This window comes from Gopherus flavomarginatus, chromosome 9 (assembly GCF_025201925.1).
Source record: "Gopherus flavomarginatus isolate rGopFla2 chromosome 9, rGopFla2.mat.asm, whole genome shotgun sequence".
NCBI lineage: Eukaryota > Metazoa > Chordata > Testudines > Testudinidae > Gopherus > Gopherus flavomarginatus.
This window is the reverse complement of record NC_066625.1, coordinates 58,800,458-58,816,459: the sequence shown is the minus strand read 5'-3', so window position 1 is coordinate 58,816,459 and position 16,002 is coordinate 58,800,458. Positions and strand designations below refer to the sequence as shown.

At 43.7% G+C, this 16,002-nt stretch overlaps 1 protein-coding gene across 1 annotated transcript in view; it reads right to left on the bottom strand.

Moving 5' to 3' along the window:
- CA12 (carbonic anhydrase 12) overlaps positions 1-608 on the bottom strand; it is a 30,932-nt gene extending 30,324 nt beyond the window's left edge. Inside the window, exon 1 of the mRNA XM_050968714.1 lies at positions 589-608. Within this exon, the coding sequence (XP_050824671.1) occupies positions 589-608 (20 nt within the window). The remainder of the gene's footprint in view (positions 1-588) is intronic.
- Between the last annotated feature and the right edge of the window lie 15,394 nt (positions 609-16,002).

The following is a 16,002-nucleotide window of genomic DNA, read 5'->3' as shown; positions in this document are numbered from 1 at the left end:
TGTATTCCTCCCCAACGAGGGGAGTAGCGCTGAAATCGGAATTGCCATGTCGGATTAGGGTTAGTGTGGCCGCAATTCAACGGTATTTGCCTCCGGGTGGTATCCGACAGTGCACCATTGTGACTGCTCTGGAAAGCCATCTGAACTCGGATGCACTGGCCAGGTAGACAGGAAAAGCCCCGCAAACTTTTGAATTTCATTTCCTGTTTGGCCAGCATGGAGAGCTCACCAGCGCAGGTGACCACGCAGAGCTCATCAGCACAGGTAACAATGCAGTCTCCTGAGAATCGAAAAAGAGCTCCAGCATGGACCACACGGGAGGTACTGGGTCTGATCGCTGTATGGGGAGAGGATTCCGTGCTAACAGAACTCCGTTCCAAAACATGAAATGAAAAAACATTTGAAAAAATTTCCAAGGCCATGATGCAGAGAGGCCACACCAGGGACTCAGTACAGTGCCATGTGAAAGTTAAGGAGTTCAGACAAGCCTACCAGAAAAGCAAAGAAGCAAACGGAAAGTCCGGGGCAGGGCCGAAAACATGCCGCTTCTACACCGAGCTGCATGGAATCCTCGGGGGGTCTGCCAACACTATCCCACCTCTGTCCATGGATTCCGAGGTGGGGGTGATAATCTCAGCCATGGCTGAGGATTCTGCGGACGGGGAAGATGAGGAGGAGGAAGAGGAGGAGGAGCTTGCAGAGAGCACACAGCACTCCATTCTCCCCAACAGCTTTTTCTCACCCTGACGGAATTACCCTCCCAGCCCTCCCAAGCCACTATACCACACAATGAAGCCATGGAAGGGACCTCTGGTGAGTGTACCTTTGTAAATATAAAACATGGTTTAAAAGCAAGCGTTTCTTAATGATTAATTTGCCCTGAGGACTTGGGATCCATTTGCGGACAGTACAGTTACTGGAAAAGTCTGTTAACATGTCTGGGGATGGAGCAGAAATCCTCCAGGGACATCTCCATGAAGCTCTCCTGGAGGTACTCCAAAAGCCTTTGCAGAAGGTTTCTGGGCAGGGCAGCCTTATTCCGTCCTCCATGGTAGGACCCTTGAGCACGCCATGCATGTAGCAAGTAATCTGGTATCATCGCATGACAAAGCCTAGCTGCGTATGGTCCCGGTGTTTGCTGGCATTGAAGCAACATCCGTTCTTTGTCTCACTGTGTTATCCTCAGGAGACTGATATCATTCATGGTAACCTGGTTGAAATTCCAGAATTTAATTAAGGGGACAGAGATGGCCATTCCTACTGGGCTGTTTGCCTGTTGCTTAAAAGAAATTCTTCCTTGCAGGTAGCCAAGCAGGGGGAAGGGGGGCGGGTGATTGGCACCGAGTTTTTTCGCATTTGGCTAGCAAGGATCTTCCCTGCTACCAGCCATGCGGTGGGGGGAGGGGAGATGTATTTAGCAGTGATCTTCCATGATACCAGCCACGCGGTGGGAGGAGGGGTAAAGCAATCATCCCAGAGAATTGGATGGGGGGTGGTGGTTTCTGCTGCTGCATGTTAATAGGAAAGAAGCAGCACTGAATGGGCTTTGCTTGCTATCTGGTAAAGGAGGGCGCTGGAGATATGAAGGCTGCAGAAGACAATGGCTTACCATGGCCGCATGCAAGCCGAATTCTGCTGCCCGGACCTGCGTCTGTGAGATCTCTAACACCAGAGCCTCAGGCGCTCAATATTAAGATGCAAAATGCGATCTTGTAATCAAATCACATGTGCTATGTGAGGTGAATAGTGTTGTTCACCGTGAAAGAATATAAGCATTGTTCTCTAAAATGTATCTTTTTAAATACTTGTCTCTCTTTTTTCCCTCCCTCATGCAGCTGCAAATTTTTCAAGCCTCCCTACTCCATCCCGAAGGCTATTTCAGATAAGGCGGCAGAAAAAAAAGATGCGAGAAAAATGTTCTCAGAAATCATGGAAGTGACCCGCAATGAAAGAGCTCATCTGAATGAGTGGAAGGACGTGGTATCAAATTACAGGAAAGATGCCAGTAAACGTGAGGACAGGAGGGACGCTCGAGATGAGAGGAGGCGGCAGGAAGATCAGAGGTGGCGGGATGCAACTCTGGGGCTGCTGCTTGATCAAACTGACATGTTCCGGCGTCTGGTGGAGCTTCAGGAACAGCAGCAGGATCACAGAGTGCCACTGCAGCCCCTGTATAACCACCTTCCCCCTCACTATGTTCCATATCCTCCTCACCCAGACGTGTAAGAACACGTCGGGGGAGGCTCCATGCACCCGCCCACTCCACCCCCATGGACAGCCCAACCAAAAGGCTGTCATTACTTTGAAATTTTTTTTAGTGGCCTTTTCCTTCCCTCCTATACTCCTCCCAAACCACACCCGGGATACCTTGTCAGTTCTCTCCCTCTTTTTATAATGAATTAATAAAGAATACATGATTTTTAAACAATAGTGACTTTATTTCCTTAAGCAAGCTGTAATCGAAGGGAGAGGGTGGGTTGTTTAAAGGGAATGAGACAATCAAAGGGCGGGGGTCCATCAAGGGGAAACAAACACAGCAGTCACACCGTACCCTGGCCCATGATGAAACTCATTTTCAAAGCTTCTCTGATGCGCACCACTTCCTGGTGTGCTCTTTTAATCGCCCTGGTGTCTGGCTGCGTGTAATCAGCGGCCAGGTGATTTGCCTCAGCCTCCCACTCCACCATAAAGGTCTCCCCCTTACTCTCACACAGATTGTGGAGCACACAGCAGGCAGCAATAACAAAGGGGACATTGGTTTGGCTGAGGTCTGAGCGAGACAGCAATGTGCGCCACCGCACCTTTAAATGGCCAAATGCACATTCTACCACCATTCTGCACTTGCTCAGCCTGTAGTTGAACAACTCCTGACTACTGTTCAGGCTGCCTGTGTATGGCTTCATGAGCCATGGCATCAAGGGGTAGGCTGGGTCCCCCAGGATAACTACAGGCATTTCAACATCCCCAACTGGTATTTTCTGGTCTGGGAAGTAATTCCCTTGCTGCAGCCATTTAAACAGACTAGTGTTCCTGAAGACGTGAGCATCATGAACTCTTCCTGGCCATCCCACTTGGATGTTGATGAAACGTCCCTTGTGATCCACCAGTGCTTGCAGCACCATTGAAAAGTACCCCTTGCGGTTTATGTACTGGGTGCCCTGGTGCTCCGATGCCAAGACAGGGATATGCGTTCCACCTATCGCCCCACCACAGTTAGGGAATCCCATTGCAGCAAAGCCATCCACTATGACACATTTCCCAGAGTCACAACCTTTCATAGCAGCAGCTTAATGATTGCTTTGGCTACTGGCATCACAGCAGCCCCCACAGTAGATTTTCTCACTCCAAATTGATTCCCGACTGACCGGTAGCTGTCTGGCGTTGCAAGCTTCCAGAGGGTTATTACCACTCGCTTCTCAACTGTGAGGGCTGCTCTCATCTTGGTATTCTGGCATTTCAGGGCAGGGGAAAGCAAGTCACAAAGTTCCATGAAAGTGCCCTTACGCATGCAAAAGTTTCGCAGCCACTGGGAATCGTCCCAAACCTGCAAAACTATGCAGTCCCACCAGTCTGTGTTTGTTTCCCGGGCCCAAAATCAGCGTTCAATGGCTAGAACCTGCCCCATTACCAGCAGGATCTCCAAAGCGCAGGGGCCCGCGGTTTGAGAGAATTCTGTGTCCATGTCCTCATCACTCTCGTCGCCGTGTTGCCGCAGCCGCCGCCTCCTCGCCTGGCTTTGCAGGTCCTGGTTCAGCATAGACTGCACGATAATGTGCGAGGTGTTTACAACGTCCATGATTGCTGTCTTGAGCTCAGCAGGGTCCATGCTTGCTGTGCTATGGCGTTTGCACAGTTCACCCAAGAAAAAAGGCGCGAAACGGTTGTCTGCTGCTTTCACGGAGAAAGGGGTGAGGCTGTACCCAGAACCACCCACGACAATGTTTTTTGCCCCATCAGGCACTGGGATCTCAACCCAGAATTCCAAGGGTGGGGGAGACTGCGGGAACTATGGGATAGCTATGGGATAGCTACCCACAGTGCAACGCTCCTGAAATCCACACCAGCCTCAGTACATGGACGTACACCGCCGAATTAATGTGCTTAGTGTGGCCGCGTGCACTCGACTTTACACAATCTGTTTTAAAAAAACATTTTCTATAAAATTGGTATAATCCCATAGTGTAGACATACCCTCAGTCTATTACTGGAAGGAGTGGGCCAAATTCCTGCAATCAAAGCTGTTCATGTAACTTCCTTGACTGAGTAGTTTGAGTTTGACCCATCATTACTAAGAAATTGTGGTGCAAAAAATGCTTATATATAAAGACTCAAATTAATTTAATACTAATGGTAAATATACATTAATCTAGGATTTTATTAGTCACTACACACATGAACTTGCATCTAGTCATCTCCATCCTCAAACAGGAAAAGCCTTCAGAGAACTTGAGGTATATATGTAAATAATTCACTTCCATAGAAATAAACTATCATAGAAACAGCCCCTTTTCTGAGGGATCGGATGTATCATAGGCAATGTGAGAACTAAAGGTGCCATGCCACCAGCTGGCATCTGCAGAAAGAAATCTGGACTCCCAGGAATTGCACCTCCCATAGCAAAGGGTGCAGTGTACTCATCCAGTGGCTACTATGGGGAAGGTCAGCCATGGCCCCTCCCTGGCCCGTTTCAGATACCTGGGCACCAATGGGCAGAAGGAGAGAGCCAAGAACTACACTTCTGGTGTGGAATCTGGCCAGCCGCTGCTTGGATGTGTGGTGGCAGAGGGGCACTTCTTATACTCTTGGGGATCCACGCAGGTGCTGTCCAGAAGAGGCCCTATGCTTGGGTTGAATAGCCTCAAACTACTTGATTTATCTCAGACATAATCTGTCATAATAATTTTGATGATCTCTTTCAAACATGCTCTACTGTTTGATTAAAAATATTTCATTTTTACAAGTAAACACCTCTTCTCTAAATGCTATAAAAGTAGTCTCCTTGTTGAGCCATTGCATTAGAACTCATACTTTGTACTCCATGCCATTGTTATATTCTAAACTGAATATCTATTTTTAGACGACTAAAATGGCAACAAGAGATAGACACATGGAGTGTGAGAGTCAGCTTGATTTGGTAGGTATGCCCTTCCTGAGAGTAATCAAAATGAGGTTGCTTTTGAAGCTCCAAGAGTGCCTGAAGCTACACTCTTTTCCTTGGCTCACTAGGAAGAGATATGTGAAGTAATCACAGAACAAAAAGACTGGGAAAATCTTGCAGCTAAAAGGGAAAGCACAGCGGAGACACTCACACAGACTCTTGATCAAGGCAGGTGTTCAGGCAGTGGGTCCAAGGACCTAGAATATTTTACTAGAGTTCTCCATAATGTCTGAAGCTCTTACAGAAAGCTGATATGATGATATGCATGGATTTTAGTTGTCTTGTCTTATCATTTTGTGTTGTAGCCAGGCAATTGCACTGACACTTTAAAAAGAAGTGCTAAAATGTTGATTGGTAGTTAATGGTGCTGCTTCGATGAATAAAATCACTTACAGACATGTTGGCAAGTTTGGGCCCCAACAGAGTATATTTTTTACCAGATATGTTTTCATTTTCTCCACTTTAGTGTCCACCCACTGAATCTTGTTGTACTTTTATCTGCTAAATTGAAGAGCCACAGGGTGGGCGCCTCAGGGCGAAGAGAGGGAGCTGCTGCCGGGGGGGAGCACCTCAGGGCGGGGGCTTGGGGACGGGGGAGGGCGCAAGGTGGAAATTTCGCCTAGGGTGCAAAACATCCTTGCACCAGCCCTGGCCCTCTATTACCAAATTTCTGTTCCCCATATTGGTACTTATACACTGTGAATAAGTCACCTCTCTTTGTTAAGCTAAACAGAGTGTGCTGCTTGACTGTCACTATAAAACATGATTTCCAATCCTTTAATCATTCTTGTGGCTCTTCTCTGATCCCTCACCAACTTACCAATATCCTTCTTGAATGGTGGGTGCCAGAATCTAACCTAGATCAGAACTGTCAAAACCTAGTCCCAGATTTGGACCTTAGCGTCCAAAATATGGGGGTTAGCATGAAAACCTCCAAGCTTAGTTACCAGCTTGGACCTGGTAAAGCTGCCACCACCCAAAAAATTAGAGTGTTTTGGGGCACTCTGGTCCCCTCAAACCTTCCCTGGGGACCCCAAGACCCAAATCCCTTGAGTCTCACAACAAAGGGAAATAAACCTTTTCCCTTCCCCCCTCCAGGTGTTCCTGGAGAGATACACAGAAACAAGCTCCGTGAATCTAAACAGAGGGATTCCACCCTCCCCGTTTCCAGCCTTGGAAAACAAAAGTACCGAGAGCTAATCTCTCTTCCCCCTTCACCCAGAGGGAATGCAGAGTCAGGCTAGTAAATCTAACACACACAGATTTCCCCCTGACTTCTTCCTCCCACCAATTCCCTGGTGAGCACAGACTCAATTCCCTGGAGTTCCCCACTAAAGAAAAACTCCAACAGGTCTTAAAAAGAAAGCTTTATGTAAAAAGAAAGAAAAATACATAAAAAATGGTCTCTCTGTATTAAGGTGACAAATACAGGGTCAATTGCTTAAAAGAAATATGAATAAACAGCCTTATTCAAAAAGAATACAATTCAAAGCACTCCAGCAACTACACCATGTAAATACAAAAGAAAAAAAAACCAATAACCCTTATTGTTTTATGATCTCTGTACTCACAACTTGGAAACAGAAGATTAGAAAGCAGGAAACAGAAATCCTCCCCATAGCCGAGAGGGACAGATACAAGACAAAGAACTCAGACACAAAACTCCCTCCACCCAGATTTGAAAAAGTCTTGTTTCCTGATTGGTCCTCTGGTCAGGTGTTTCAGGTTTCTTCTTTCCAGGTGTAAGAGACATTAACCTTTAGCTATCTGTTTATGGCAAGAACATTGATGTTAAAACTAGTTCAAATATTTTAAAAAGGAAAACTAATGACTATGAAAATTATTGATAGGTGCTGATGTTGTTAAGGTTCAAAATCTGGGAGCTTGTCTTCCACAAATATAATTTAAATTGGATCTCACTTAGTGCTGGAGTAGCTTCTATCTTAGCTTCCATTTGACTGCAAATCACTTCGATTCTTTATCTCCCAGATTTTCATGGCATATCTTAAACAGCATTTAAATTCTCTTTAGGGGGTTTGAGATTTAATACATGGTGCACTGAAACTGTTGAAAGGTGAATGCCATCCGTTTTGCATGTGTTTTAGCAAAACACTGACCCATTCATCAGAACATAAAACAGAAATCTGAACTATGTACTATTTGTTTTGGCACTGGGTTATGGGAATACACACACTTTGAGGATATAACCCAGCTCATCAGGAAATGAGAATAATTGACCTCTTGAGGTTGCGACTTGATGTGCAAGTCTTTATTAAGCTTTAGTGCAAGAAGTGAAACCCGTATTTCAACTTTTGTTAGATTTGACAGTGGCAAATATACTACAAAATCTGTTTAGTTTGTCTCTCTCCTGCAAATGTAGGACATCAACTAAAGCACCTACACCAATTCTATCTTCAGGTGCCGTCCCTTTCACTTCAATACAAGTTATTTTAGTCTTACAGAGTAGAATTCAGCCCTTTCTATCTTATTTGTGCATTTCAGATGGCATGGGCCTGATCCTGTAGTCACTATTCAGACAAAACTTCCAGGGTTCCCCCTGGCCTCTAAACTACAAAACTTCATATCTGTTTTCCAGCGCCAGTGCAGCTGTAGTTTAATGACTGACAGGGTGTACCAGGCATTTGTTGGCTTCTGCTAGAGGCCCTACCACCGTGATGCACCCTGCCTGAAGGAGGTGCCTTTTGAGGAAAAAGAGCACCAAGTTTAGTCCTTCATGAACTGCCTAGAGAGGCCACCAAGGATCAGTTGCAGGTGGAACCAATGAAAATCAGTCCTCCAACAGCTAGATGGGCTAGGACCAGGTGGCAGTCAGTTAGGGCCCAGCAGGCAAGATAAAAAGAGATGTCTGCTTCCTTGAATCAGGGGCTAGATTTCCGTGTGGAGCTGGGACAGGGAAGGAAGGGTTGTCCCAGTCTTAACCCAAGAAGCCCGGCCCAAACTCTGACTGCACCTTGCTAAGGTATTGGGTTTCCAGGAAGACATTAATATCTTGTACCAAAAAAATTATGGCAGTCGCATGATTGCTAAATGGCTCGTCTTTAAAGATTAGTAAAACAGAAATCTGACTTCAGCCCTTGGAAACCACATCATGAAGTGAAATACACTTGTTCATACCTACTTTTTTGGAGGGATTGGGTGACTGGGGATTAGTAACTGGTCAGCAGTTGAGATTGGAGGTCATTCTTGTAAAATATGCCAATTACTGAGATTTTCAGGCACATCAATGACATCAGGGTGGATGTGCACATTTCTGGTAAGCAAATAGAATGACAGCCAATAGGGATTAAACAACAGAGATTCTTGTCCATTTCCCCACATCAGCTTCAGGTAACTCATCAATTTGTTTCCTTGTCCATAACCAGTTTTTCCAGGCATTGCAGGAACCCTGCATATTGTTATGTAGCCTTCTTTGTTCTAGTGCACCAGAACTCACTTGAAAGACCTGGACTCTTGTCTCACTTTGTTGGCAGTTAGGAAATTATGGTTTCCTTAGCAGATAAGCAATGGTGCTCTAAGGCACTTTTTAATTAACTTGGCTATAACAGATTGTGTGAAACAGAGTTTGCCTTTGGTGGGCCAGATTGAACCCTGGCATATATGGGGGAAGTCACTGGAAGCTGTGCCTGCTGTACTAGGGTTCAGTCTGACTCGCTGTTGCCTAAGGGACATCAGCGATGGACTCAGAGAATGAGTGACAGGTTTACATGGTATTTAAATGCCAGACATTGCAGAACAGCTATGCTGTTTTAGTGCTCTTTCTTCTGGTGCAATGGATATGAAGAATAGGTAGCAACAGAGTGGGAATGGATTGTTATGGAAATAGGAGTCCTATATTCAGAACAAGGGCCAAATTCAGAGGTAAATCTAGGGAGCCTGTATTGGAACTTACCCTTTCTTCCAGATCCTCTCAACATGTATGTTGCATAAACTTAAACCGATTTAGCGCTTGTCTACAGCAAAAAGAAAAAAAAATCTTATGTTTGAAAATGGAGAGCCCTCAAATTAGATGACATACTGTCCAGGGCTTTGCAGTCATGGTGGATCAGCACAAACTGTGCTCGACATTGTCTCCTAACACCGCCAATTGTGTTCAAATATAAGAGTCTATACAGGTCTGCCCAGAGGATTCAGAGGGTTTGAGGCAAAGCAATTTCGGGGGCCCCTTCCATAAAAAAAGTTGCAATACTATAGAATACTATATTCTCGCGGGGGCCCCTGCAGGGAGCACTGTCTACACAGCCATTTTACAGCGCTGAAACTCGCATCACTCAGCCCCCTGAGCAAAGAAAGTTTCAGTGCTGTAAGTGGCAGTGTAGACAAGGCCAAAGGCACATGGTTTCTCAGCATGTCTGTTCCCTTAGCTAAACTGTGCCAGACCTCTGTGCAGGGCCAAAAGAGGATGGAAGGTACCAGGCGTCTCTCTCTGTCCTTCTGCTCCCCTGCACATGGGTGAGAACACTAGCTCCCCCTAAAATCATCTGCAGGGACCAGTCACCACAATCATTATGACTACTTTACAGATGGGGAACTCTCTGAGGTGCAGTAACTTGCTAAAGGTCACAGAGCAGACCATAGGCAGAGCTGGGAGTGGAACACAGGTCCAAGTCCCAGTTCAGTGTGTGATCCTTCAGCTGCACTGGTTCCTCCACAAATAGGCATGTTCTGCTCTCACACCGTATATGATTCTTAATGATGTCCACAAGATTGCTGTACAGAACACAGCTGAGCTACACTTTTATATGAGAACAGTGCAGTTAGTAGAACAGTTTTGCTTTTAAGGATACTGTATAAAATCCAGCAGGTTCCATTTGTATCCAAGACAAGTACCTAGTTCTGTCAGGTTCACAGTTTGTTCTGGAAAGTGACGCTTTGTCAAATGCAATGGTATCTGGTGATACAGCCCTGGGCACTAATGGCACTACTGGTGTAGCAACGGCAGCATTCAGTCCCATCCAGTGTTCATTTAACAAACAGTGATTTTGGTCACTAATAGCAGCCCCAGCTTTAGCATTGCTCATGGATCTCATGTTTTTTCCCCTTGCCCCTATAACTGCATGCTCATCTCCATCACCATGAGTGGGTATAATGCCACTGTTTTCCTTTCTCTTGCTGCTGACTTCATTCTAGTGTCTGACATAGTGAAAGGCGATAGGGTGATGGAGATGGAGGGAGATGACTTCCAGCACACAGAAGACATGCTTTACTGTTTTGTTGTGGGTCACATAGATACAGTGTTGTTTTCCATACAACCCAGTAAGCAATGTTCTAACCAGGTTATACTACAGTTGCATTCACATGAAATTTCATCACAAATTAAAGTTTCTATTCTAATATTCTATGCTAATCCCAGTCTTTAAAATTGGTTTTACAATGCCTTCTTTACCTTAAAATAAAAAGTCATTAGATTAATAACATTTTAAAAATATCTTTAGCTTGGAAATTCTTCTCCAGTATGTGTTAGGGATTGGACTGGAGAATAAGAGGTATTGTCCACAGCCCTACAAGGAGATTTGTAAATGGTATGGAGACAGCACCTTTGAGGAACATCTGCAGTTCTTGTCATTTTGCAGGTTAACAGAGATCCCTCTAGCTGGCACTTGTGAATATTGCTAAATAATCCTTCCTGATGCCGAACCCTGACATCTGAATAGGAGGTTGCTAGACAATGGGCCCAATTCAACCCTGGTATAACTACACTGATTCCAGCGTGGTGTTGCCAGGTTGAATTTGGCCTGTTTTCCTTAAAAGTACAAAATACAGAATTAAATTTCAATGTATGAATTAAAATAACTACTTACCAATGTAAGACCACTTAGATCCTGTTTAAAAAAACAAAAACAAATACAACTGTGAATATATGAAATTGAGCTGCTTCTATATAGTGTCAGCTGGTGAATTTTACAGTACTTAACTGTCTTCTGACTTCAGCTGTCCAGTACAAGCAAGCCAGTTTTCACAGATTATTAAAGTGTGAACCCGTGTACTGTCAGTCACAATGATCCCTGTGCTCCTGCCCACAGAACTAGAGAATCGGGTAGTTATTTGAGTCCTTGGCAAAGGCAGAGTTTTTTAGCGGATAGATCTTTTGATGGGCATTCATGAGACCTGGGTTCTATTCCCAGCTCTGCCACTGGCTTGCTGGGAGACCTTGGGTAAGTCACTGTCCCCTTTCTGTACCTCAGTTTCCCTAACTGTAAAGTGGGGCTACCGATGCTGCCCTCCATTGTAAAGCACTTTGAGAGCTACAGATGAAAAGTGCTAAATAGGGGCTTGGCTGGATTGATTGATTTGTATTAATTACCTCTCTAAAGCCATTTTTTTTAATTTTTTTGGAATGGCAAGAGACAACACACAGAAATCAGCTCTTCTCTCTGGCTAGTATAATGTGAAGCATAAATGGGCAGGCATGTGGTTGTCATTTAAGGTCATATGCATAGTTCAGATGGTTGAAGCACACCTGCAGCAAGCAAAATATTGATTGTCAGCTGCCAAAGTGAGAGATAAAAGGAAGTCCTTTCTGCAGAATCATTCTGGGTATTCACCATGTGATGTTTGTAGGAAATGGCTGTGGTTTGTTAGGAGACAGTGTAGATGCCTCTTCCTGTGAGGTGTGAGACCATGACTTGGTGGCTATTGTTTGCTTATTTGTTAAAATAGTCAATGGGACAAATGAATTCTTTGCATTAGGGACTGAATTTGGGCCAATATCTTTGCAAGTCACTGGAAGGTCAAGAAGTATCGTCTCTGCAAGAAGCACAGCAATATTTTAAATAGTTTTTTACTTTTGTTAGCCTGTCAATCTAAGTGTCAGAATACACAAGCAAAGACAAGTAAAACTAGAGAGCATAAATAACTAGCCAGGATTGATTAAAATCTTGAACGTGGTCCATGGTTTGTCAATTTCCACAGCTACAGATCACACCAAATATAGCTTTGATATTACTTGCAGCACTGTCCTGTAGGTATTCAGATCTGATAGGCACACCCAACGCAAACTATCACATTTCTTGGAAATGAAATTGCTCTTGCTTTTTCTCAAAGCGGAGGTGATTGGTTAGAGTAAAATTCCATTTAGTGATTCTAGTGTGGGGTGGAAGTGTTTCACACTAAGGAACTGTTCAAATGCCTTTTTTTTTTTTTTTTTTGGTATGGGTTTTTTTTTTTTTTTTTTGGTATGGGGTTCATATTTTTAAAACTTCAAGCTTTTCTATGGAGTTAGAGGTACTTGTCCTCATGAAGGACTGACATACCTGAAGTAGAATTGGTTCCAAGCTGATGCAAATCTGACCTAGCCCAAACTTTGCTGTATTTAGATCTGGGTTTTTATTTGGAAAAGGAACTTAAATTATGAGAGTCTGACAACTAGTGTGCATGTGCATAATAAGTGATTCTTGTCTGACTTTCCAGCGTCCTGAAGTGCAGTTACCTGCATAGCCCTGCACATGTACACAGCTTAAATCATCAAGATGAACTAGTAGGGCTCTGCAAAGTAGAGGTACTTAGCTCTTGTGTTCTGATTAGGGATGGAATTTTCAAAGCAAAGTAAAGTTAGCCCTCAAATTCTGTTTCAGTGGTAGTTATGGGGCCCTGGTTCCCTTGCACTGAAATTTTCAAAGGAGATGCAAACTTCCACACTGCAAGTAGCAGCTGAGGTAGCAGAATTAATGCATTCTTTACGACTTTTATTTCAGGCACCTTGTTCTCTCCTCCTCCATCTGTTAAAAATAACACATACCCTATGAGGGGCCACATACTAGCCAGATACAAGTCTGATATGACTAGTAAAACTGCTAAACAGGCATTAGAAATCCCACAGGGTCTGATTGGCTTAACTCCTGCAGCTACTTTACACTAGCATGCCCATTGGCAGAGCTAGCCTGGGGTTGGGAGATTTTTTCCCTAATTAAACTGTCAGTGTAGTCACAGCTGCAGTGCTTAATACACAGAAATACCAGGTGTTAATTGTCCCATTTCCCTCTATGGCTGTATCTATAGTGAGAAAATTGCCCTCTATAGGATTGGCTGAAAAATCTTCTGTGGGACCGTTTTTCCTCATAAAATGCTGTTCTGTCAAAATCTAAATGTCAAAATGTAAATGCTGTATGAAATTTTGCTTTGGAACAAAAAGGGAAGTAGGGTGAGTTCCAATAATGTCATGAAGCTCCATTCTGGAATGAAAAGTTTTGATTTTTAAAAAATTTTTCTTTGATTTTTTTTTCTATTTTAGACTCATAGACACATAGACTTTAAGGTCAGAAGGGACCATTATGATCATCTAGTCTGACCTCCTGCACAATGCAGGCCACAGAATCTCACCCACCCACTTCAATAACAAACCCCTAACCTATGTCTGAGTTACTGAAGTCCTCAAATTGTGGTTTGAAGACCTCAAGCTGCAGAGAATCCTCCCGCAAGTGACCCGTGCCCCATGCTGCAGAGGAAGGCAAAAAACCTCCAGGGCCTCTGCCAATCTGCCCTGGAGGAAAATTCCTTCCCGACCCCAAATATGGCGATCACTTAAACCCTGAGCATGTGGGCAAGACTCACCAGCCAGCACCCAAGAAAGAATTCTCTGTAGTAACCCATCCCATCTAACATCCCATCACAAACCACTGGGCATACTTACCTGCTGATAATCAAAGATCAATTGCCAAATTAATTGCCAAAATTAGGCCATACCATCCCCTCCATAAACTTATCAAGATTAGTCTTAAAACCAGATATGTCTTTTGCCCCTACTGCTCCCCTTGGAAGGCTGTTCCAGAACATCACTCCTCTAACAGTTAGAAACTTTCATCTAATTTCAAGTCTAAACTTCCTAATGGCCAGATTATATCCATTTGTTCTTGTGTCCACATTGGTACCAAGCTTAAATAATTCCTCTCCCTTCCTAATATTTATCCCTCTGATATATTTATAAAGAGCAATCATATCCCACCCCCAAACCTTCTTTTGGTTAGGCTAAACAAGCCAAGCTCTTTGAGTCTCCTTTCATAAGATAAGTTTTCCATTCCTCGGATCATCCTAGTAGCCCATCTCTGAAAGTGTTCCAGTTTGATTCATCCTTCGTAAACATGGGAGACCAGAACTGCACACAGTATTCCAGATGAGGTCTCACCAGTGCCTTGTATAACGGTACTAACACCTCCTTATCTTTGCTGGAAATACCTCGCCTGATGCATCCTAAAACTGCATTAGCTTTTTTCACGGCCATATCACATTGGTGGCTCATAGTCATCCTGTGATCAACCAATACTCCGAGGTCCTTCTCCTCCTCTGTTACTTCCAGCTGATGTGCCCCCAATTTATAAATAAAATTCTTGTTATTAATCCCTAAATGCATGACTTTGCACTTTTCACTATTAAATTTCATCCTATTACTATTACTCCAGTTTACAAGGTCATCCAGATCTTCCTGTAGGATATCCCGGTCCTTCTCTGTGTTAGCAATACCTCCCAGCTTTGTGTCATCTGCAAACTTTATTAGCACATTCCCACTTTTTGTGCCAAGGTTAGTAATAAAAAGGTTAAATAAGATTGGTCCCAAAACTGATCCCTGAGGAACTCCACTAGTAACCTCTTCCAGCCTGACAGTTCACCTTTCAGTACGACCAGTTGTAGTCTCTCCTTTAACCAGTTCCTTATCCATCTTTCAATTTTCATATTGATGCCCATCTTTTCCAATTTAACTAATAATTCCCCATGTGGAACCATATCAAATGCCTTACTGAAATTGAGGTAAATTAGATCCACTGCGTTTCCTTTGTCTAAAAAATCTGTTACCTTCTCAAAGAAGGAGATCAGGTTGGTTTGGCACGATCTACCTTTTGTAAAACCATGTTGTATTTTGTCCCAATTACCATTGACCTCAATGTCCTTAACTACTTTCTCCTTCAAAATTTTTTCCAAGACCTTACATACTACAGATGTCAAACTAACAGGCCTATAGTTATTCGGATCACTTTTTTTCCCTTTCTTAAAAATAGGAACTATGTTAGCAATTCTCCAGTTGTACGGTACAACCCCTGAGTGTACTGATTCATTAAAAATTCTTGCTAACGGGCTTGCAATTTCATGTGCCAGTTCCTTTAATATTCTTGGATGAAGATTATCTGGGCCCTCCGATTTTGTCCCATTAAGCTGTTTGAGTTTGGCTTCTACCTCAGATGTGGTAATATCTACCTCCATAGCCTCATTCCCATTTGTCATCCTACCATTATCTCTAAGTTCCTCATTAGCCTCATTAAAGACTAAGGCAAAGTATTTGTTTAGATATTGGGCCATGCCTAGGTTATCCTTAACCTCCACTCCTTCCTCAGTGTTTAGCAGTCCCACTTCTTCATTCTTTTCTTTCTTCTTATTTATATGGCTATGACCTTTTACTGTTGGTTTTAATTCCCTTTGTAAGGTCCAACTCTACATGGCTTTTGGCCTTTCCCACTTTATCCCTACATGCTCTGACCTCACTAAGGTAGGTTTCCTTGCTAATCCTTCCCATCTTCCACTCCTTGTAGGCTTTCTGCTTTTTCTGAATCACCTCTCCAAGATGCTTGCTCATCCAGCTTGATCTTCAACTCCTTCCTATGATTTTTCCCCCTTTCTTGGGATGCAGGCTTCTGAGAGTTTCTGCAATTTTGACTTGAAGTAATTCTAGGCCTCCTCCGCCTTTAGATCCACAAGTTCTTCAATCCAGTCCACTTCTCTAACTAATTTCCTTAATTCTTTAGTTAGCCCTTTTGAAATCAAAAACCCTAGTCCCAGATCTGTTTTTGTTTATCCTTCCTTCTATTTTGAACTGAATTAGCTCATGATCACCCGAACCA